The sequence below is a fragment of the Uranotaenia lowii genome, chromosome 2, assembly GCF_029784155.1.
Source record: "Uranotaenia lowii strain MFRU-FL chromosome 2, ASM2978415v1, whole genome shotgun sequence".
NCBI classification, from domain to species: Eukaryota; Metazoa; Arthropoda; class Insecta; order Diptera; family Culicidae; genus Uranotaenia; species Uranotaenia lowii.
Genome location: NC_073692.1, coordinates 410750218 through 410775073, shown reverse-complemented (window position 1 = coordinate 410775073; position 24856 = coordinate 410750218). Strand labels below are relative to the sequence as shown.

Sequence of the window (24856 nt, the reverse complement as noted above, 5' to 3'; positions counted from 1 at the left end):
TTTAAGCTAGTATTTTTAAAGTTTAAAAAAAAACCATCAATAAATATACAAATTTTAACATTTTTCGATGTCGTAAAAAACTTTAACCAGTATGACAGATTGGCTTACAAACTTACTAGTTTGATCATTTTATTCCAACACTGTTGGCGATAAAATATATTTCGAACAATCACCAATTTTTTTTAAATAAATATTTCTATAATTCAGTTACCTGCCTGGGGTAAGATGCAACAAAATGCAAATCAAAGAGACACCTTGTAAATCTTGTTTCCATAACTGTTCATTAACAATCGATTGAAAATCAGATTTTCAAAAATTGAACTGGATCGAAAAAAAAATCTGTTCATGCTTCTTCGGTGGTATGGATATTTTCTAAATTTTTTAATGGCAACATCACACAAAACCATAATATGATGGTTTTTGCGCAGAGAAGGGTTACAGTCAATAAAGTGTTTTTACTTCTTTTTTTTTATTTCAATTTTAATTTGAATTCAGATACACCGGGGCAATTTCAAATGGATTTTTCCATAGTTGAACTTTGATAAATCTAAGAAAAATATGTAAATCTTCAAAACCAACAATTAATTTTCGTTTGTTGCATAACTAAATCAGTTTTCTACAAACTCTTGTTAAAAGTAAAATATGCAAAAATGCAAAAAATATTGACAAAAAGATATTTCTAAGTTAACATTTATCCCGTTGATTGAGGCAAGTGTAAACACAATGCTTTTTTTTTTTTTTATTTTTTTTTAAATATGTCTTTATCTGTATCAAATCATCATTACACTTATATTACATTATTGCATTAAACTAGGTGTTCAGCTCAATAATGAACTGTTCATAGCCCTATAGTTAACTAGATTATAAAAATTTATTTATAAGATTTAAATTTGCTGAGCGCAATCAAGTTTTTAATGTAGGAGAACATCCTGTAATAGCAAAAATATTTTATACTTAAAACTAAACACTATCCTAAATTAAACTAAACATAAAGAGAACGAATCTCTGCGATGGAAGACTGCATCGATTTGCCTCTGAAGTTGGAGATAATTTTGTTGGCCATCTCTCCGATCGATTCAATGCCCGCAATCCGATGAAGATCTTCGGTGCTGTGCCAAGGTGGAAGCCGCAAAATCATTTTCAGAACTTTGTTCTGAATCCTCTGGATGGCTTTCTTCCTCGTCGCGCAGCAGCTAGACCAAATCGGAACTGCATACATGATCGCTGGTCGGAAAACTTGTTTGTAGATGAGCATCTTATTTCGCAGACACAACCGGGATTTCCTGTTGATGAGAGAATAAAGAGATTTAGTGTATTTATTACATTTAGATTGAATATCTTCAATGTGATTCTTGAAAGAAAGATTCCGATCAAGTGTGAGTCCCAAGTACTTCACGTGATCAGACCATTCTAGAGAAACCCCATTAAAAGTTATGGAATGATTTTCATTAGGTTTTAAAAAATTTGCTCTTGGCTTATGGGGAAATAAAATAAGTTGAGTTTTGGAAGCGTTAGGAGAAATTTTCCACATTTTCAAGTAATTCAAAAAGGAATTTAAATTTTGTTGCAATCTACTGCGTACCACCAGTAAATTTCGACCTTTGGCTGAAAGCAAAGTGTCGTCAGCAAATAATCTTCTACCTTTTCCTTCTGGGACATCAGGAAGATCAGAAGTAAAAATATTGTATAAAATAGGCCCAAGTATACTACCCTGAGGGACACCAGCTCTAATGGGTATCCTTTCAGAGCATGAATTTTGATAGCTTACTTGCAAAGTTCGGCTAGTCAAATAATTTTGAATAATTTTGGTGAGATATACAGGAAAATCAAATCGAGCTAATTTAGCTACTAAACCTTTGTGCCAAACACTGTCAAAAGCTTTTTCAATATCAAGAAGAGCAACACCAGTTGAATAACCCTCAGATTTGCTAGCGTTAATCATATTAGTTACACTCAAAAGTTGATGTGTAGTAGAATGTCCATGACGAAAACCAAATTGTTCATCAGGGAAAATAGAATTCTGATTAATGTGAATCATCATTCTATTCAAAATAACTCTCTCAAATAGTTTACTTAAAGAGGGAAGCAAACTAATTGGTCGATAACTTGAAGGCTCTGAAGCACTTTTTCCAGGTTTCAAAATTGGAGTTACTTTGGCATTTTTCCATTTATTGGGAAAATAAGCCAAGTGAAAACATTTATTGAAGATTTTAACTAAACAATTTAAAGTGCTTTCAGGCAACTTTTTAATAAGAATATAGAAAATCCCATCTTCCCCCGGGGCTTTCATATTTTTAAATTTTTTGAAAATCAATTTAAGTTCATCAATATTTGTCTCACAAGAACTTTCAAACACAATTTGCTTAGAAAGAATATCATCAAATTCTAGGGAAATTTCAGCATCAATTGGACTTACAACGTTTAAATTAAAATCATGAGCAGACTCAAATTGTTGGGCTAATTTTTGAGCTTTTTCTGAATTAGTTAAAAGAAGTTTATCCCCATCTTTCAAAGTAGGAATTGGCTTCTGGGGCTTTTTTAGAATTTTAGTTAATTTCCAAAATGGCTTTGAGTAGGGTTTTATGTCCTCTACTGCTTTAGCAAAATTTTCATTACGAATGAAATTTAAACGACGTTTGATCTCTTTTTGAAGGTCGCAATAAATTAATTTCAAATAAGGATCCCTAGTACGTTGATATTGGCGTCGACGAATGTTTTTCAGTCGTATCAAAAACTGAAGATCATCATCAATTAAAGGTTGATTAAATTTATGTTTAACTTTAGGTATTGAAGCGGCTCTAGCATTGACTATTGAAGTTGTCAAATTTTCTACAGCCAAATCAATATCTTCTATTGAATTCAATGGAACGTTTACATCTAAATTACGTTCAATAAAATTCATATATCGCTCCCAGTTAGCCTTTTGAAAATTAAAAGTTGATTTGAAAGGGTTTTCAATGGGACTTTGGGATAAAGAAAATGTTACTGGAAGGTGGTCTGAATCGAGGTCCGCATGAGTAACTAATTGACTACAATGCTCGCCTAAATCCGTTAGAACCAAATCAATTGTGGAGGGATTTCTAATTGAAGAAAAACAAGTATGCCCATTAGGATATTCAACAGTATAATAACCTGCAGAGCAGTCATTAAACAAAATATTCCCATTTGAATTTGATGAAATATTATTCCAAGATCGGTGTTTTGCATTAAAGTCACCAATAATAAAAAATTTAGATTTATTTCTGGTGAGTTTTTGTAAATCTCCCTTCAAAAAATTTTTCTGTTCACCGCTACATTGAAAAGGCAAATATGCGGCAACAATTATTATTTTCCCCATAGAAGTTTCTAATTCAATTCCAATTGTTTCTAAGACTTTTGTATTGAAAGAAGGAAGAAGTCTAAATTTGAGACGACTATTGATGACAATAGCTACACCCCCACCTTGTCGATCAAGTCGATCATTTCGCAAAATTTTAAAGAAAGCATTGCTTTTCAAGTTATTGTCTGGCTTAAAAAAAGTTTCAGTGATGGCAGCAATATGTATGTTTTGAGTTTTCAAAAATAAAAAGAACTCGTCTTGGTTAGCCAGCAAAGATCTAGCGTTCCAATTCATAATATTTAAACATCTATTTGGATCCATGAGGGAATCGTAAAGTCATAATAATTTTGTTAGCATAATTAAAAGAAGTTTGGAAAGCTTCAAACATTGAATTTGCTTTCAACATAAGTTGCATCATTTCCATTAAATTTTGATGCAAAAATTTTAATTTTTCCTCAGTAATCTCACCCAAATCAACAAAATTGTTAGAATCAGAAGAGGAAGGAGAAGAAAAAGTATTTGAATTTCGGGGATTTTCCCAAGCCTTCGCATGAACGTTGAGACTTGGTTTTTTCCCATTTTTATTATTTATGCCTGGAGAAGGCAACCCATTTTCAACCACCTCTGAGAACGATAAACAACGAGTCTGTGGCGCAGAATCAGCCCAGGTAACATTAATATCACTTCGGGTATTACTCAGCCGTGATTCCAATGTAGGCCGAGGCTGACTGCGAACAGGCAGGTTGTTTGCCGGTCTGACGTGTGTAGACGAAAAAGAGGAAGGAGGAGAAGAAACTTTTCTGGAAACTTTGGGGTTTTTCCTAGAAGCAACAATTTTTGCCCTAACGGGACAATCTAGAGAATTCGAGGAATGATTACCTGCGCAATTCGCACACTTAAAAAATTCTGTTTTTGGCTTATCACCACCAAAAAGGCATTTAGATTTTTCATGATCGAATGAGCCGCAAAACATGCATCTGGCATTCATTCTACAATTTTTAGTGCCATGACAAAAAGCTTGACAACGACGACATTGCGTAATATTTTGTAAAAAATTGGTATGGGATTTACGAAAAGGTTCAAATTTTACTCGACAATGAAACATAAGACGAGCCTTTTCCAAAATTTTCAAATTATTGACCTGATCCTTTTTAAAATGGATCAAATAAAGTTCAGGAGCAAAACCAACACTACTGGTATTATTCGTGTTGGTTCTTTTCCTCATTTGAATTACTTGAATTGGAGAAAAACCTAACAAAGAATTTAATTCATTTGTGATCTCATCCGGTGTCTGATCGCCGGTGAGACCACGAAGTACAACTTTAAAAGGACGATCACCTCTAGTGTCGTACGTAAAAAATTGGTGTTTTTTATTATTCAAATAATTTGAAATTTTTTGAAAATCATTAAAAGATTCCGCCAATATACGAGCAGTTCCCCTTCGACCGATCTGAAAAGAAATCTTCACATCCTTGACGGAAGTGACGATTTCTTTTCGAAAGGCATTGAAGTCAGGAATCGTGACCGTTATTGGTGGAATCTTTTCGTTTTTAAGAGTATAAGAAGAAGAAGAAGGTTTCTTAGTACTCTTATCAGAATTAAATATGAATATTTCCTCATCACCAATGTTATGAAGGACATCGAATGAATTGGAAATTTCAACTTTTTTGGCAGATGGCCCTGGATTAGGTTCAGCAATCCGTTTTCTTCCGGCCCTTGAGCCGGCCGAAGACTTCCCCATGCTGGAAAGAAAAGAGAAAATATGAATAAAAGAAAATGAAAATAATTTTAGCACTGAAAAGTGCTGATTGAAATACAGGTAAGGAAAAAATAAATAATGTAAAATGTTCCTGCAGGTACACAGCAACGATACGATGCTCCGGCGTACGTGTTGACGGCTCAACGGTACAGATGGAAGTGAAACACAATGCTTTTTCAGAACTTATCCTTAACCGATCGATAACAGAAATATCGTTTCCCAATGCATGGAAAGTTGCGGCTATTTCTCCGATACACAAGTCTGGAAATGCTCACAGCGTGGAAACCTACCGGCCAATATCGACTTTAAATGCAATATCTAAGATCTTCGAAATTCTGATTCTGGCTTCTGCAAGCCATCTTTTATTTAACCTCATTCAAAACAATGAGGACTTGTTCTCTTGCAAGCCATCTTTTATTGAATTTTATTTAAAACAATGGGGACTTGTCTTCTTGCAAGCCTTCTTTAATTTAAATTCGTTCAAAATCAATGGGGACTTGTCCTCTTGCAAGCCATCTTTTATCTTATTTTATTCAAACCATTGGGGACTTGTTCTCTTGCAAGCCTTTTTTTTATTTAATTTCATTCAAAAACAATGGGGACTTGTCCTCTTGTAAGCCATCTTTTATCTGATTTTATTTAAAAATAATGGGAACTTGTCCTCTTGTAAGCCATCTTTTATCTAATTTCATTCAAAAACAATGGGACTTGTCCTCTTGCAAGCCATCTTTTATCTAACTTTTTTCAAAACAATGGTGACTTATCCTCTTGCAAGCCATCTTTTATTTATCTTCATTCATAAACAATAGGGACTTGTCCTCTTGCAAGCCATCTTTTATTTAATTTCTTTCAAAAAATAATGGGGACTTGTCCTCTTGCAAGCCATCTTTTATCTTATTTTATTCAAAACAATGGGGACTTGTCCTCTTGCAAGCCATATTTTTATTTTACTTCATTCAAAACAACAGGGACTTGTCCTCTTGCAAGCCATCTTTTATTTAACTTCACGAGCGACTGTATTCCGTGTTAAACCTTTGATCTCGGAAAATCAATATGGATTCGTCAAGAAAAGGTCAGCAGTTACTTATTTGATGAGCTACGTACGTAAGTTCACTGAATAAAAGTATGGAGAAAGGCTGCCAGATGGATTCAGTTTATATTGACTTTGCCAAAGCTTTGGATTGTGTGCCGCACAAAATACTGGTTGCAAAGTTGAATCGACTAGGATTCCAGGCTTGGGCACTACTCGAGTGGATTGTCGAGAATACGAAACACGCGCTCACGAATGTTTGCCACACAGTCTGGAGTTCCTCAAAAGCCATCTCGGACCCTTGCTGTTTATAATCTTCGTGAATGACCTGTGCTCAACACTTCAGTCCAATACACTTCTCTACGCCGATGATCTGAAGATTTTCCGAAAGATCCATAACACTGTTGACCGTCTGGCCCTTCAAACTGACCTCGCTAGACTAGATGAGTGGTGCCACTTAAACGGAATGCTAGCAAACGTAAAAAACCCGGTTTAATACACTTAACAGTGGATTGGAGGCTTTCTTACAGAAGGTAAATTATCTTTAAAAACATATGACACAATAAAGGATTCCTTATTTCTTAATTATGTATATACTAGCTGATTTTACCCGGCCTTGCGCGGGTTCACAAAAGATATTAATCAAAATGAGTCGTTTGATTTTTCGAAATATTGGAAGCCTTATATTCATCATTTAAAAATTGGGCCCATTTTTGGTCACGTAAGTTTTGAAAGTCTTTTAAAAGTTTTTTTTGAGATTATTCACTGTGTTTATCGATTTAATTTTTTTAGAAGAAGCTTATAGTTTTAAGGATTATGAATTGAATTTCAAAATAATTTCCTTCTTCTCTATCACAAAAAACTTTAATCTCTTTTGGAGGCTATCCCACTTTTCAAGATTGATGATCTCCCTGTACAATGGTATATTAAAGTTTTATTTAATTAAAAATTTATAAAACACTTCCGAACCTTGTTGAACCATGATTAAGACTCATTTGGCATGTTTTCAATTGTATGTTTGCTTTATTCGCTTTATTAATTTAACACTGTTTTTCTTAAATGTTGAAAGTTGCACTAAAAGTTTCTTGGAGTTCAGTTGTTCTTGGAGAGTCAAAATTGGATGGTAGAATTGAACACATCGTTGACCAAAAATAAATCAAAAAGTATAAATAAATTGGCCAATGAAAAAGGATTGTATAAAAATGAAAACCTCAGATTGTATCATCTAATCAATTTTCTAATCCCCATTTAGATTCCCCGGCGGCTATCAAAGCGTTGAAATTGCAGCCTTCAACATATACAGTTGCGTTCAAAAAAGAATGAAATCGCGCGAAGCTGCGCAACCACTTCCAACTTTGATGAGCTGCCATTTGTCTCTCGGTTGATATTTTATCATGAAAATTTCACACAATTTAGTTCAACTATCCAACTAACACTCAACAAAATTTGAAGTCTTTACAATGCTGGGAAACAAAGATACAGCTATTCCCGTGAAAAAGGGAAATTTGGAATTGCTTCACTAAACTTGCTGTGTCTTTGACAATTTCCTTTGAAAAACCTTGAATTTAAGTTCAAAGATATAAAAATGTTTGATCTGATATCAGGCCAAGTTTCGTCAAAATCGACGAACGTGATCAAATATGGTGCCGGGTAGAAAATCAGCTTCATTATCGCCCAACATACGAATTCATTCTTTTTTGGACGGATGTTTGTATGGAAAATATCGTTATCCATGTATTCTTGGTTTTTTTCTTTCAGAAAATCAAAATTTATTATAAAGAATATTGTAAATTGAAAAAACTTAATTCGTGCTTTGTTTAGGAAGAGAAAATGTTTCAACGGAGTTCAAACTAAGAATAACAGAGTTTTAGAAATGACCTGCTAATTATACCAATAAACAAATTTGATACACAATTACATCGAGTGTTCAATTCGTTCTTGTGTTTCAATACCAGCTCTGTTGGAACAATTTCTATTTCTAAACAAAGCACGAATGAAGTTTGTATCAATTTACAACATTCTTTATGAAACATTTTGATTTATTGAAAGAAAAAATCAAGAATACATGGATTACGATGTTTTCCTTACAAACATCCGTCCAAAAAAGAATGAAATCGTCTGCTGGGCGATAATGAACCTCCTTGTCTACTCAGCACCATTTTTGACCACGTTAATCGATTTTGACGAAATTTGGCCTGATATTAGATCAAACATTTTTTAATCTTTGTACTAAATTACAGGGTTTTTCAATGGAAATTGTCAAAGACACAGCAAATTTAGTGAAGCAATTCCAAATTTCCCTTGTTTCACGGGAATAGCTGTATCTTTGTTTCCCAGCATTGTAAAGACTTCAAATTTTGTAAAGTGTTAGTTGGATAGTTGAACTAAATTGTGTGAAATTTTCATGAAAAAATTTCAACCGAGAGAGAAATGGCAGCTTATCAAAGTTGAAAGTGGGTGCGCAGCTTCACGCAATTTTGTTCTTTTTTGAACGCAACTGTATGTAGCTCTGAATCTAATGATTTTTTCTTTCTCTATAAGGAATCCTAAAAATTTGAAAATGGTTGGTTCAAAGCTGGAGTTTATGAAAATCGGTTCATTAGTTTTTCAGCATTCAGTTCAAATAGTTATTCAGCTGAAGAAGCCAATTCACTGTTGACTGTTCAGTTCACTGTATATCCTTGTAAACTCTCAAAGCCCCCCAGCGGGGCGGTAGGCAGCACATTGAAAATCACTACAATTTTAGTTAATATATTCTTTACAGGATAGTTGTATTTTTCAATACAAAATATAGGCTCATTATTGCATCCAAATATCTCGTACCGGTACCACGTGTTTTGAACAGTAGAAGGAAAAAACACCCGCCAAAATTTTACTTTTCAAATCTTTGATGCTTAGCAAGCTTTGATTTGCTTTCCAGTTCACGTGAACTCTTTATGGTCGTTTCTAAAGAAACTATAGTAAACAAAGAAGCGCAATCTGATCCCTTTCGAAATAATGTGCTTGCAACCCTGCTGTAGGTCTGTCTTAAAGACTGCTTGGTTTTGCTCGATTGGAATGACACTGACAGAAAATCCAAAAATTCCAATCGTGGCATTTCGTCTCTTTGTTTACTATAGGCTCGTTAGTCGTTTCTAATGCCCGGCCCATGGTGATGGTGAAAACAACCCTGCCAAAGGGAAAAAATTGGTTCTGAAAAATGGGTGCCATGACTTTTGGTTTGTGGGAAAAAAACGAAAGTTCTATGGGAGGGTCCCTTTTCTCAGGTGGGATGGGCTCGAAACTATTACTAAAACCTTCCCATGGTCCAAACACATAACTGTACCAAATTTCAGGCTGATCGGTTAAGCGGTGTGGATTTGTATAAGGTGCATACAAACATATATAGTCCAACTCATCTTTATATATTAGATGATGTGTGTTCAATGGAAGTTGGTCGAAACAGGTTGAAATAGGTCGAAACAAGTAGGAATGGATTTTGACAGTTGATAATCTGTCTCTTTCCAATTGACTTCGATCGATTTCCACCAGGTCGTCCGTTGAACATACGTTCACCAATACTAATGCGTGTTTTGTGTGTTTTACACACGAATTTCTAGACAGACCGAAACAGATCACGGAAAAATTTAATTTAGGTTAACAAATTCTTAAAACAAGCCCTTTACACACAAAATTTTCGAGTCCGAAAATTAGCAAAATTTTGCTCAAATTTGACCAGCTAGAATTTTAGCAATCAATTAAGCAATATTTTTGAACTAAAATTTGAGCAAACAAGAAAAAAGTTAGCCGCTGCAATTTTTACTAATATTTCTAGCAAAGCCCGGAGGAAAAGATAGCTCCAGATCTGAAATTTCAAAATTTATTGTTTTTTATTTTTAATGGGGGAATGTTTGATATATCATTAAAATACACAAATAACTTCATTTTGATTTTATTTTATATTTTTTTAAACATCATTTGAAACACTTTTTGTTGATAAGTTCCATTCCTGGAAACAAACCTTCCAGCGAGTGAACTGCCAAACTGCAAAAAAAAACCCGTCGTTTTTACCATCGGTTAAAACCTGGAAAGAAAAGAAAAAATAATTCATTCGATTATAACTCGGAAAATCTGTACACTTTTGAATCGGACCTTACCTGTAAGCATCCGGTGTTGATTTAGCTACCATTTCGTCATGGAGTTGGCGGCCACCACTAGCACCACCAGCAACGAACATCAAGAACCGCACTTAATCGCCACCGACCGCCGACTGAATCCAAACATCCAAAGTACTTGACGAAAATGAAATGGCGAAAACGAAACAAAAACGTGCTCTCTGTCTGACACACACGCTGCATGTGTGTTAGTGTGGTAGAAATGAATCCTGCTTTCGAGCTGGATCGGTTTCGACTAGTTTCGACCGATTTCAACTTGCTCCGTTGAACAACGACCAGACCTGTTTCGACCAAAACATGAGCCCGTTGAACAACGACCACTTGACAGAAACTAGTCGAAACCAATCGCTACTTACGATTGAACGAAGCTATGATTAATCTGTAGAAAAGATTATGATTAAAGAAAGCAAAAATTACTGAACTCAATATATAAAAAAGATGGCCAGTACGTTTTTTGAAAGATAAGCGAACTGATTTTCAACGAGTTCATTTACTATCAAAATATTTCAAACTGTTTAGATTTGAGAACCACATTTCTCGACGCTCATAAGGGGTCAAGGGGTTAGCCTCCTAAACTCTCATGATAGAAGGCGTGGGATCATTTCTCGGCTGTTTGATGAACTTTTTGTCAAATTGAAGAACGACATGTCGCGCTTTCTTCTGCTAAAGGATTTGCTGCTCTCTGACAGCCATATCATGGAATACGCCATCCAGGTGTGGGCTCCAACTCAGAGCACACAATGCCACCGTCTTGAACGAGTTCAACGATGTTTCCTAAGATACGCTCTACGGCGTCTTCCCTGGAATGACCCGATCCAATTCCCACCGTATGAGGAAAGGTGCGCTCTGATATGCCTAACCTCACTCGAAAAGCGTCGCGTCGAACTGCAGCAAGGTTTTATATTTTACACATTAACCAACCGTATTGACTGTGCTTACATTCTACAACGTGTTAACAGTTTCTTAAAACAAGTTATATCCTAACCTAGAAGTCTGGAATTGTCTGGAAGAAAAGTCAAAAATCTGGAAGTCTGGAAACCTGAAAAAATGTCTGACAAAAGTACGAAAAGTCTGGAAGATCTAGACAAACTCTGGAAGGTTGACACCACTGTGTGCAATAGATTTGTCCGGAGAAGGAAATTCTCTTCATCGGCGGATGTGAATGCTATCGCTCACTCTTATGTGTTAACAATCTCACTCTTGATTTCAGTGCGATTTATCTTTCCCCGTACAGCTTGGAGGAGCAGACGAAAAAAAATAGCACTGACCTGAGGAGTTTTGCCATCCATCGACCACATACGCGATAAAAAATAACAACTTTTAGTCTCCACGCTAGAGTTGAGTCAAAAAGCAACATAAGAAAAGAATCAATTAAATTTTAACTTCTGATGACTCGGAGGTATCTGGCTCGAAAAGCCTTCTAGAAAAAAAAATAATTATTTTAAAGTACAATAATTAAAGTTCCGTTGCAGCTCTGGATGAGATCAAGGCGTAGGAGATAAACGCGGCGTTAGTTAACTCATAGTCGAACTAAGGGCACACGCACGACCGTGTTTCATGTTTTGGAATACAACGCGCATAAAGAGGGAACAATCAATATCCCAAAACAGGGTCCCCAATATGCCCCAGTGGGAATGCTCAGTCCACCTTAAGATGGCCATTACGTCAATTGTAATTTTCACAAAGAAAGAATAGTTTGAGAACTTCAACTCCAGATCGATGAATACGGGAATAAGATTTTCCTTTTCGTGAATTCATACCCAAAATTCTTAAACACTATGTAAAACGTGGTATAGATAATTAGGAATGTTTACATGAGGGTGGCAGCCAAATGGGTCATGTCGAATTTGTAGATTTGCCCCAAAAACAGAGCTATGCAAAATTTTAGCTCTATCGGACTTGATTAAGAGGTGCCTCGAAAAAAAATTGTTGTAAAAAAATGACTTCAACACTCTAAAAATTCAAGTAAGGGGGTTCAAAGGAAAAACGGAATTTTAATTTTGAGGCCAGATGACTTAAAAATACGAGATCTGACGATATCTCGGATTTTTTTTTTGCCAAAAATGGAGTTTCTGGGACTTAGTCGGTTTTCCAAAAAACGACAAAGTTCCAAAAAGTCGATTTTTGAGCAATTTGGGGTACCAGGTTTTGATGTCTTATGCATTCTTAAGTCATTTGGCATTAAAATTTCGATTTATCCGATTTCCTTCGGTGGTCCCCACTTTGCTGATTTTTTAGGGTAAAAATATCGAAACTTTAAGCGCTTTGAATCATTTTTAAATCATGTCCGATTGAGCTGAAATTTGCCACAGGTCAGTTTATTGGGCCAATCTACAAAACAGGTTAGGGTTGGTTTTCAAAATTAGACCTTGGTAACGCAATTTTCGAGGATTTTCAACCCCCCCCCCCCCTCTCCCCTACGTTACCCATTCGTCTCAAAATTTCTAAGCAAAATCCACAAAGCGTAACGAACTGCTATACCCCCTTCCACCCCCCCCCCCTATAAGCGTTACGTAATATTGGAATGGTCCCCCAGCTTATTTGCGGCATCTCGAAGAGAGAGAGGTTAGGGTTTCGCTTGAAACTACCGGCAACTCTCTTTGTCGTCTCAGCGGCTTACGGTTTCCGATTTCCTACCGATCCACACATCCTGGCTGTCGACAAACGTTCCCCAAACACTTTAATTACATTTGTAACGGTTGATTTGGCAACTTTTAGCATTTTTGCCAGCTTTGCGTGCGAGTAGCTCGGATGCGCGAGCAAAATTTTGATACACTGCTGTTCTTCCTTGGACGGCATTTTGACAACTGAAGAGTGAATTCCAAAATCAAAATAGGAACAACATTCTCACACACACACACACACACACACACACACACACACACACACACACACACACACACACACACACACACACACACACACACACACACACACACACACACACACACACACACACACACACACACACACACACACACACACACACACACACACACACACACACACACACACACCTTCAAAATGAGGGGTGTTCAGGTTTTTTAAATGCATAATTGAAAGAAATACGTCAAGTTGATATTGACCAAGTTTTGACCGCATCACCCTTTATTGGAATTTTAGTGGCTTGTTACTTTATCCGGGTGCATCCAAATAGAACAATTTCTTCGGGACCCACAATAAATTCTTGAAATCTTTAATTTTGCATCATTACTTTTCCTATGGACGCACCCTGAAAGCCTAGGATAAAAACCCCCAAATCAGACCCTCAGTGTCAATTTGACACTCCTCGTTTAAAACCGCTATAGCTCTCTTGTTTCTCAAGCGATTTTTACAAAATTTATTGTTTTGAAAACCCAACTTACGAGGTACATTACGAGGTTCTCAAAACTATATATTTCGTAAAAATTGGTTGGGAAACAAGAGAGATATATGTATTGGTTCCAGTCAGCATTGTCGAGTTGGCACTCCAGGGACTGTATGGGTAAAAATGAGGGAATGAGGGAATGAGGGTTCAAGGATTTACTTTACAGAATTTTAAAAAAAAGGAACCAAAATGTTAGTTTTCATAAGGAATTTAGAATTGAAATTTGGGATACAATCAAAATTTTGGGTCACAAGTCCAGATTTTAAACTTTACAATGGAAATTAAATTCAACAAACGATTCTATAATCAGAATTAGAAAATATTATTCTTTTTCTTATATAAATGATGAATACTCACTCGGAAATCCGGTCGGGATGTGTCCGATTGTTTTGATCGCATAGCTCTCGTTGAGGCCGCAGTACTGCGACAGCAGGGTCCCACTGATGACCGCTATCAGTTCGATCGGAATCGGGATCGTGCTCCGTTTGGCAACCTTCGGCTGTACAGTTGCATCACGTTGATTATATGGGAAACGTGATCCGTTTTTTTTTTGTAAAGAAGAGATTACAAAAAAGGAAACTTCGTTAATGCCCTTATTCCTACCTGGTCCATGGTTGGTTAACAAGATCAGCCCAATAATGGTCATACATAGTAATAGTTAACGTTCTAGTTTCGTAATGACAGCACAGGTTCTTGTCAATCCTGTTACCGGTCCTGTTGTAAACAAAGCGACACGTTTAACTTGCTGCTGGCATCGTACAACATACAAGTTTTCAGAAGCAACGGTTTCAAAATGTCGAGGGAATAATGTGGACAATTATTTGAAGATGGTTATATTTCGCAGCATCTGTACATACCTTCAGGTACTCGTTGTTAATCACCAGCAACACGATTGTGACAGCAGATATCAACACTGCCGCCTGGTTTACGTTCGCTATATCTGAGAAGATGGCGATGTAGGTCTGGAAAAAAAAACGAAATGAGATTAAATTTCCTAAAACATGTGCTCGTAAACGGTTAATCCGTGCATGTGCACATGCTGTGTGGCTTGATGTCGTCGTTGTCATCGTCAGATGAATTTACGATCGTCAAACTAATCCAAAAAATCACACCAGGCTACCGTTTGAATGAGGCAACAAAAACAACATATTTGACTTTACTGGACCGTGCAAACAATTGGTGCTTAGCAACACTAATGGCTATCTCGAGAGGAATGACCCAATAAGGCTGCGTTTCCATAGAAAAACTCAAAACCGGTGGCCTGCTGTGATTTCGTGTAACTTTTGGGGTTCCCAATTCTTACCTTGACAATTTTGAAATGCCCTGTAATGGGTGGCAGCGAAAGCCCTAAGAGATCCTTGATTTGCGATGTGAGCACGTGGATGGCTGCACCGGTGGTGAAACCGGATACGAGGGTGTCTGATAGCAGGAACGAGATGACTCCGAGCCGGCCGAAGTACATCAACACCTGGTGAGAGAAAATTAATATAATTGGTTTGGCATATTTTTTTATTCTGTTATATATTTTGAACAATTCAGTCGAAAAACATTGGTGTATAATATAATGCAATTTAATTAAGATTCCGATGAAAAATTAATCTCTATATTTCTATAATGTTAAATTGTTTGGAGGCAACTCAAACAATATTTTCTATATACATTAGTTGAGCGTGCTCCAAGAACGCTTAACTGAATCTTGTAATGCTCAGAGTATTACAGTATTGTCTTATATAAACTATGAAAAATGCTGCTTATTCTGAGAAAAAGACGTCTTGGAAAGACGATTTTCTGTGTTGAACCAATGAATTGAAATTAAGACTAAAGTTTGATTTTTTCTAGGACATTTTGAGGAAAAAGCGGAACAAGTCCCGCTTTTGCAGAACGGATGACAACCCTAAATTAGTACCTTCTACCTTTTTTTATCCTTACCTGATGCTTAATTTTATCACAAACCTTAAAATTTAAAATTTTCTTGAGCTTCTAGCTTCAGGAAATTTTTTTTTAAAAACTGTAACATTTTAACACCATCTCTTCAAATATATTATTCAACTCAATAAAGTACGCTCAAACACTTTGTAGAGAAATTTAACACACCACAGCAATCTTATACCTATAGGCATAGACTGATTTGGAATTGGGTGTGGATTTGCAGGAGGAAATCGAAGGTAGCTTGGATCTTGCAAATAACTATCGATTTTCGTTGCATAGCGACCTTCACAAATTAGGGTTGTCACGTGCTCCAGCGTAAGTTTTTCGTGGCGTATTTATCGCTCTGTGAAACATTTTCGAAAATTTGCAAAGGGTTCAACGGTTAGAGAACCAAAGAGCAGATTGTACCAAATTTGGTAAGGGAGGGTTTTGTGATACGATTAATGGTTCTATGCTTATTTGGTGTCCCACCCATCTTCCAGTGGGGGTATAGGGAGTGGGGAGAGGGGCTTCCATTTTTTATTACACAGCTCGAGAAATAATCGAGCAAATGGAACCGAATTAGGCTTTTAAGGGGAATTTGAGTAGATCCAATATTTTTAAGGTTGACCAGTCAACCGTCGACCAATGGAGCTGGACATGTAGACATGCTGGAGCCTGCCACCCACTATTGACAAACAGCATTCGAAAAATTCCCTCCAATAGACTATGGGGCTTGAGGCGGAAAAAGTAAAAAAACTGAACCTTTTCGGATCGCTTATTTATGTTTACTTATTCATAGCTTAATATCGGACTAAGATATTCCCAGTTTTTGAGCTGTACCTAACAGGAAAATCAAAGTTTATCATTCACAAAAAGTAGTTCTTAGATGGCCTCTGTTTTATTATTAAAAAACGTAATCCTCATCAAATTTCATATTTTTAGCATTCGCATGCCGCAATGTTCATTTGAAATTTCCAAAACCGTATTTGAATTACAAACGATTCTCGACAAATATTTAAAACTCAGAAGCGTAACAACATATAAATATATTTTCAAAAAATCCCTCAATCTAGTTCTATTTATTTGAATAGAAAACGATAATTTTGATTTATCTAAATATATATTAGCATTTCAGATTGCTCGGTTTCATCCTGACTTGCCAGGATTTTCAAAGAAAAAAAATGGGAAATGTCCACTCCGGTTCGGTTGCCCTTGGTAAATAGGCCCGGTTTTCTCCCAGATTTTTAACAAACTCGAAATTTTTTACTTGTTTTAGTTAAACAAATTCGCATACAATTTTTTTCGAATTTGGAGATAAGATTTTAACGCCGCTGATGTGCCTTGGTAAAAACTATTTTTCGTGTGTTTATATTAAGGCTTTTTCTTGCCTTTTTATGGAAAATACACAGTTTTTGGCTGAATTTGTCTGAATATTACTTGGTTTTAAGTTCAAAAATTTCATAAGTATTAATGTAAGTGTTAATGAATAATCTAAGTACAATGTATTGAATTTCATTCTTCATTCAATCGAACACGTGACATAAAATGATGTTTTTTAAATTTGCCAGATGCATAAAAATTCTGAAGACATGTTTGCTTGATGTCATGAATTTTGAAAATTCAAAATTTTGAATGACGTTTGTAAAGATATATATTATCAGAAGGATAACTTTTGAAGATTAAAATTTTCGGCTACATTAATTTCACTTGACCCTTATACTTTTGGATTTAGGAAAGGATTAGCTAAATCTGGGGAAATGTCATTGAAAAGCTTGATAATTTTAAGAAAATTTATTTCTGTTTACTTTGTTACTTTAAAAGCTTTTCTATGCCGAAGAAATGATAAATATTCTCTCATCCAAATTGATATTTAATCAAACCATGTTAGAAAAAATGGCGATCAAGAATACAATCCCTGTACTAAATGGTGATCAGAAACAGATTTTAAAAAAATATCCAAGAGTGAAATAAAAATCTAATGATATTAATTATTGATTTTTTTGTAAAACTTATGTTTACTGATCATTCAGATTTTTTTTTCTTATAAAAAAAACCATTAAATATTGAATGTGGCTCTTTAAGACTCTGGAATTTTGAAAATTTAAAGTTTTTGGCTCTTCTGACTAAAAAGGTTGCCGACCACTGTCCTAGGGCAGCGGTCGGCAACCTTTTGAGACAAAAGAGCCAAAAATGGCAAGTTAAGGAAATTTCCAAGTTTCCAAGAGCCGCACTTCATTTTATCCTCAATTCAAATAATGGTGATCGCTAAAATACATTATTACACATCCTGTTGTGAACTCAGTTTTGTTATCCTTTTTCACATCGCCACAGATTTTCGTTGTTTTATTGGCAAACGGGAACGATTATCTTTCTTCTGAATCATACATTTTCAAAACTAGTACAGCTTAGTAACGTTAAAAAACACCTATTCAAAAATAAAAAAAAGACTTTCGATGTGTTCTGTTGAAATATTAAAAAGAAGCATTGTAAATTTTATATAACAAAAAAATGCATACCACAAGAGGTAAATTAATATACAAAAAAAAAAATAAAACGAGTGTTTGTCACTATTATTTTTTTCTTCTAATTCTACAAATAAGCCAACAAAATTTTCGTGTTGAGCATCCGTTAAAAGTCATTGAGGTTCATTTAGTTGTTATGCGCCTAAAACTTTTATTTTAAATAGATAAATATTTTTCGGGCCTTAGAATATGTAAAAATTTCAAATTTCAATTCATAAATGCTCATTTTACGGATAGAAAAAAATTAGTCAAAATTTGACAAAATTTAACGGTCGATCGCGAGATGTGGTCTGATAATAATACGGTTATAAAATTTCTTATAATTTTTTTTATTACAAGCATTCCGATTTAGCTCTCTAGTTCTCACTTTGATGTCTGGTAAAATAAAAAAGGGTTCAAAAATTATATTCTATGATAACGAAAATTTAAGTTTAAGTTTTCAATTCTGTTCAAAATCGTAACCTTTTTAAGTTGTTTTCTCTCCATACTAATGAAATCTTAAAAATAATCTGAGTCTCAAATATATCATGGATTCAGCAGATTGATCCTTTTGTCAAAGTTTCTATGAATTTTAATCACAAATTCATATTTTAAATGTAAAAAAATGTGATTTGAGATTTAATCTATTTGTTTTTTTTTTCATACAAATATTTCAATTAGTTGAATGATTTCTCAGTTTTCGCTTGCGAATTTGAAATGGTAATCATTCTAGTAGTTTGTTGGCGGTTACCCGGCCGAAAATTTATAATATTCGTTGTGTGAATAATTTATTTTTATTTTTCAATATTTCAAAACAAAACAATTTTAAACATTTCAAATAGTCAAGAAAAATATTTTTAAAAAACATTTAATTCTTGACTGATTTGCTGTATTTCAGTGTATCTTGGATTTTTGGAATCGTCACGAATAGATTCATTCGATGATTTTAGAAATATGCTGGGGTTCAAAGGAAAATTTTGATTGTTATCTCGGATCTTCCGGTACACTATTAAATCTTACATAATAATAGACATCTAACATTGGTTTACCTTCTCTGTATTTCATTTTTCAACAAACCGAATTTTTAAACTCAAATTTTAGTTTTTTGAAGTTATTTTTAACATCACTTCATAGAACAAACCAAAACCACAATTCTGATAAAGACTTAGAAATCAAAATCAACTTTTAAAAAAACCATGACGTTTCGAAAATAATTGCAGAAACATGATAAAGGAATAAAGTTTAGAATCAAAAAAGGATGTTAAATGTTAAAAAAATATATTAAAGTTTATGGCTTTTTCACCAAATAAAGTTGTTCCTTCGAATAATTACTTAATAATATTCATATTATTTATGAAATTCTAAAATTTGATCCAGCACTCAGCTCCCGGTTTTATTTTTAAACAAACTTGAAAATTTTGTTCACTTGAACTCATGTTCAAAATTCGAACGAAATGCTTTCATGGATTTGAGAGATGGATTCAAATTTTAAAAAATTTAGAAAAAAAAGTTTAGAAAAAAAAATTATAATGCACATAATAATTCAGTATTCAAAGCATTATAAAATCATCATTTAACGTTCATTTTTGATCAGAACGATGGTAAAGCAAATTTATTTTTAAAATATTCAATTCAAGAAAAACAAACTAAATTTCATAATCTCAATAGTGAGGACTGTATTTGACGATAAAAAAAAAGCTCGGTTTTCATCCGATCAAATCAGAACAACAAGGAAAACAAATTCAACGGATAACTGCCCGTACCACCGAAGAAAAATTTCTCCAGGCTTCCAAATGCTATATCTTCTGATATTATTTTTAAGGTTTTATTAATGACACTTTACCATCCTTCTGGATCAGACTTTTATGATGAACGTTAACTGATTTTTAAATCTCAACCTGGTTGCAAACTGACAAGATGCAGTTAATTTGTTCTATAGTAGATTTTTTGGTATTTACTCTTGAAAATTCCGATTACTCTCGAAAATTTCGAGTATTTTCAAAATTTTCACACTTTGAGCTAAAGAGCCGCAATCATACATCCAAAGAGCCACATGCGGCTCGCGAGCCGCAGGTTGCCGACCTATGTCCTAGGGGGTTAAATGCACCTACACGGCCGTTTGACGAAATGGCTAACAAGACCACATTTCTAATCAATACATTTTGAGAGTGATACGCTATGAACATAAGGCAAGAAAGAATTTTATGAATTTACCTATTCAAAAAAAAATTTACAATGTTTTGATACCTTTTGATGTAATATTTTGACTTATAAAAACTATACGTAAAGAAGCTCAAAACGAAAACATGGGTGGTTTTTGTTTCTTATTCAAATGAACTTAAAAAATAAAATAAGTTTTATCTTTCATGAAGGTTTTATAATGATTAGAAAGTGAAATGAGAGATTCCCCTCATATTGGTGAAACGCCTCAAATCAAAATACAGAGCACAGGTATAAAAGTTAAACAGAATGAATATATGATTTTCATCATTAAAACTTCAAATCTAAGCTCTAATTAACATCTTAAGAGAGGACTGAAGACCTCAAAACAGATTTCATAATTTTTTTCTTATCTATGAACTACCTCCACAATATGGTAACCCTACCTTTAGTTTCGATCCATAAAATTCTAAAAGACATAGATTTTTATAAAACTTCAGCTTTGTCGTATATAAGTTATCAGTTTCTAGCACTTTCAATGAAATAATACTTTTTTCCAAAAAAAAAACCAGAAATTTTGCCTAAAACGTAAATTGGTGAATTTAGCCCGCACGGTTGATGTTCGGCAATTTAGACCACAGTTATAATAAAATCGTTTTCTCGAAAACTGAAGGAGATTTCAACATAAAAATTATTCCAATGTATGGAAAACAGAAGGTTGTTCATGTCAGGCCCGTGCGAAGGACCCGTCCATTGGGGGGGGGGTTCGAAATTAAAAGTCAGCTAGGAATAAAACCAATACCAAAAATGCACAACAAATAAGCAAATTGATTTCTAAAACCATATTTTTTTAAGGATTTTTAACAACTATCAGTCTCAGATTTTTTAAGTAAAAACGACTGTAGTAGAAACAGTCGTTTTTACTTAAAAAAAATCCGAGACTGATAGCCGTAAAAAATCTTTAAAAAAAACTTAACCAGTCGCTCCATTCATAAATAAAACTGTTTTCTTACTCATGTATGACTCGAAAAAATAATAAATTTAACTGATACGATTCAAATCAATCAATAAATCAATATTTTCAATAATTGTGATTTATGATAAATTATTGACAAATTATTCAAAATGATGATCCTTATTCTTAACCAGAAATTTGCTAGAAAATAAATTTTAAATAGTCTAGTTTACAAATTTGTAAACAATAGTTCAGAAACAGCAGAAATAAAGTGATTTAAAAGATTTAAAAAGAAATCGAAACCCAATTGTGAAATAAATTCGAGACTTCATTTCATCATTCAAGCTTAAACTGACAATAAACGACTGTTAAAAATAAAAATAAGGAATTGTTTTGTTGTAAATTTTGAAAGGACGAAGCATATACTAATTTTCTTAAAATTGCACATTAAAATTCAGCTTTACAGCTGCTATTCCGAATTATTTTTCGAACTATGCATAAATTATTTAAAAAATATGATCGATTCAAGAAAGTTAATTTAAAATAATAAAAAATCGTTAAATGTTTCTAATATTAGAGCGCAAGTTTTGTAATTTATAATTTTTAAGCACTAAATATTTTGTCTTCGTCTTTTTCAATATTGAGTCATAGGACAAAATAAGAAAAAATATGTTCTTTTATCAAAAATTAAGATTGTTAAACTTCCAAGAAGATTTTTTTCGAAACTCAGGATTTAAAAACAAAAAAAAATATTAAAAATATTACAAAAATTTAAAAAGTCTGACTTAAAAAAAATCGATTAACTAAAAAGCTGATTCTATAAAATTCGGATGATTTATTTGGAAAGCAAAACAAAATATAAAAATGAAAAAGATAAGGTTTTTAACAATCCAGAAAGAAATTTTTCAATAAATACATCTTGTCATTTAAAAAACTTATTCTATTGATTTCTCAAGGAAACAGCCTTTTGGAGCCTATGAGTTAAAAAAAATTTGGTTCATTTAAACGTTCTGAACTCTAATCTTTTATCAGGTTTGGTCTGTCACCTCTAGTCTTGGTGATATGATGTTTATGAGTTTTAAAATGAAGTTGGGTTGAATTTTGAGTGAATTCAATCATTGATTACTCATGAACTAACAAATGTATATGAAATAAAATCCTGATCCTGAATTTGTTTATTATACTTTTTAAATCAGGGAATGATATTTTGATGATTATAATGAAAACTGAGCTTGAAATTTTAAATTCAATAATTTTGAAAAATTCGACAACAATCATTACTCGTATCACTGATATTAGTGAAGAAAGTTTGAAAAAAAGATGTCATTACATTCTACAAATTTGTTAAATCTTAACGATTTGATGTTTTCTTTAAAATACTTGAACACCTTTCGAAAAAGCGTTAAAACTCCCGTATTTTCCAAAATGGGGTAAAGGAAAGAAATAGTTCAATATGAAAATACTTGCGGTCTTGAGAAAAGTTGATAATTAGTTTAAAACCTTGATTATAAATAATAATTATGATTATAATAATATAAGGTTTTGCCAGAAAATGCTTAAATTTCTTAAGTGATTTTAGTTTCTAGTTTCAAAAGTAAATTCAAAAATAAAAGCTGATAGAAAAAAAAAACTAGTTGAATATTTGGAATGAATGCACCCAGATTAATCATAATAAGTTCTTAAATTCTTTGCACCTTCGAAAAATGTGAATTTTGTGATCTTGTGTAATTTATCATAACCCTTTTGAATATGAAGTTGAGCATTAAGAGTAAAGGAAAAAGATATTCAAATGAGTCTGAAATTTGTTATAAAAAATATTTCAAATTGACATTAAACTTGCAATGGCATAAACGATTTTTTAATAATCAAAGAAATAAGTATTAAAGTAATGGATGCTTTAATTTAGATTTTGTAGTATTGAACACATGTCACATGGCTTATAACTTGATGATGTGTAAAATTATTATTCGATGCATGAAATTTGAAATTCAATTGGTTGGTTTCAAATTCTTAATAAAATCCAATCTGAAGGTAGGATTTTTTTGTGTCAAGGTTTGAGTTTTAATACATACGGTTTATTGAATAGCGACTCAAAACTTACAATAAAAAATGTAGTAAAACGAAATGTCTTTTGCCTAGAGTGATTTAGGAAAAACTTCCGCCGGAGGCGAAACAATTTTCTGACATGTTTGTTTGAACTTATTTTTGAACACCTTTGGGATCAAAAAATTTCCGGATACCCCCGTTCGCACGGCCTTGGTTCATGTGTATATAGTTTTTGTACACATATTCGATGTAATATTTTATTAAATCAGTATTCTGCTTAAGGTTATTTTATTTCGTTAAAAAATTGAAGGCTTTCCTTCTAAACTTATTTTAGACTCGAATCAAACAACGCTTATCTAACAGAGTCTTGAACATACATATAAAAAGATTTTAATCATCGTCGAAAGCGAATTCCAAATTTTGTAACTTAAAGTTTCATTATACAAATTTAATTTTCATATTTTAGGACGTATTTTCTAAAGTAAGGATAGTTGAATTTAAAAGTATTCAAAAAAGAAAAATCAAGAAACTTCAAATTTTTGTGAGATAATGGTGTAGAAGTAATCTATCGTAAGTCGAAAAATTTAAACAATACATATCATCAGATTAGACATTAGGCGGCATCCATAAATTACGTAACGCAAAAATGCATTTTTTTGACCCCCTTCCCCTCGTATGTCACAAATCGTAACGCTTTGACATACCCCCCTATGAAAATTACGTAATGCTGACAATTACACCCCCTCCGCCATCATCTCATGATTTTAAACACTGATTTTCGAAGGTAAAAAAAATATAACATATTTTTTTAACGATCTTTAAAACAGAATTATTATCCATCCAAATCGCTTCTTAGTACTCATTGATGATAACTCTCTGATAAAATAAATTAAATATCTTATTACGAGTTGCTCTGTGCTTGTTAACTGGTGATCTACCTTGTTTACTTTATTTTGTTCAAGCAGCATAACTTGTTATGAAAAATATACTTTACTTAGTAATATTTGTCGGAATAATCAAAATGGCTGATCGGAATAATCAAAATCAATTGAGAAAAAATAGTAAAATTTCCGTCTAAAGATTGGATTGAGTTCTTGGGGGTAAATGTATCTAATATTCTGTTTTCCAACGGTTATTTCACGGATATCCAATACACGTTTAGTCTATCTTAGAATCTTTAAATAGGAATGGTTATAAACCAGTTTCAATTTTGTTAGAGCTTACAAATTTTAAGCTGATTTTGGTTTGCTTATCATTCAGCAAAAATAGCATGATATTAAAAAAGCTGCGATTAAACGGAAGTTTTTTAAGAAAAAAAATCGTTACGTAACGATGAGCATATCTCCCCCCCTCCCCTTTTTTTCCTGTAGGGGAGAGCCCACTGCGACCAGTAGTTGATCTATTGTGGTGTTTACCCCGCGTTACTATATGCTGTCAGGTTCACCTGCACTATTGATTGGAGTGACAGTTGATTGCTGACTAAGCATTTTATCCCAATCGGGTATGATATCAAAGATGTATGATATAACCTTCTTAGGGCTGATATGCAACCATATGTCTTGTGCGCTTATTAACTTTGCCCCAAGTACACGCTCTCTCCTATTTCGGAGGGCGCAGCAGTTGCATAGAAGATGCTCTGCAGTTTCTTTTTCGA

The 24856-nt window shown here is 33.7% G+C and overlaps 1 protein-coding gene across 1 annotated transcript in view; it reads right to left on the bottom strand.

The window, feature by feature from the left end:
• The window catches only part of LOC129748687 (solute carrier family 26 member 10-like), a 52376-nt gene that overhangs the window by 3404 nt on the left and 24116 nt on the right, over positions 1-24856 (bottom strand). Inside the window, exons 3-5 of the mRNA XM_055743368.1 lie at positions 14933-15097; positions 14487-14591; positions 13987-14128 (exon numbers count right to left, since the gene is read on the bottom strand). Of these exons, the coding sequence (XP_055599343.1) occupies positions 13987-14128; positions 14487-14591; positions 14933-15097 (412 nt within the window). The remainder of the gene's footprint in view (positions 1-13986; positions 14129-14486; positions 14592-14932; positions 15098-24856) is intronic.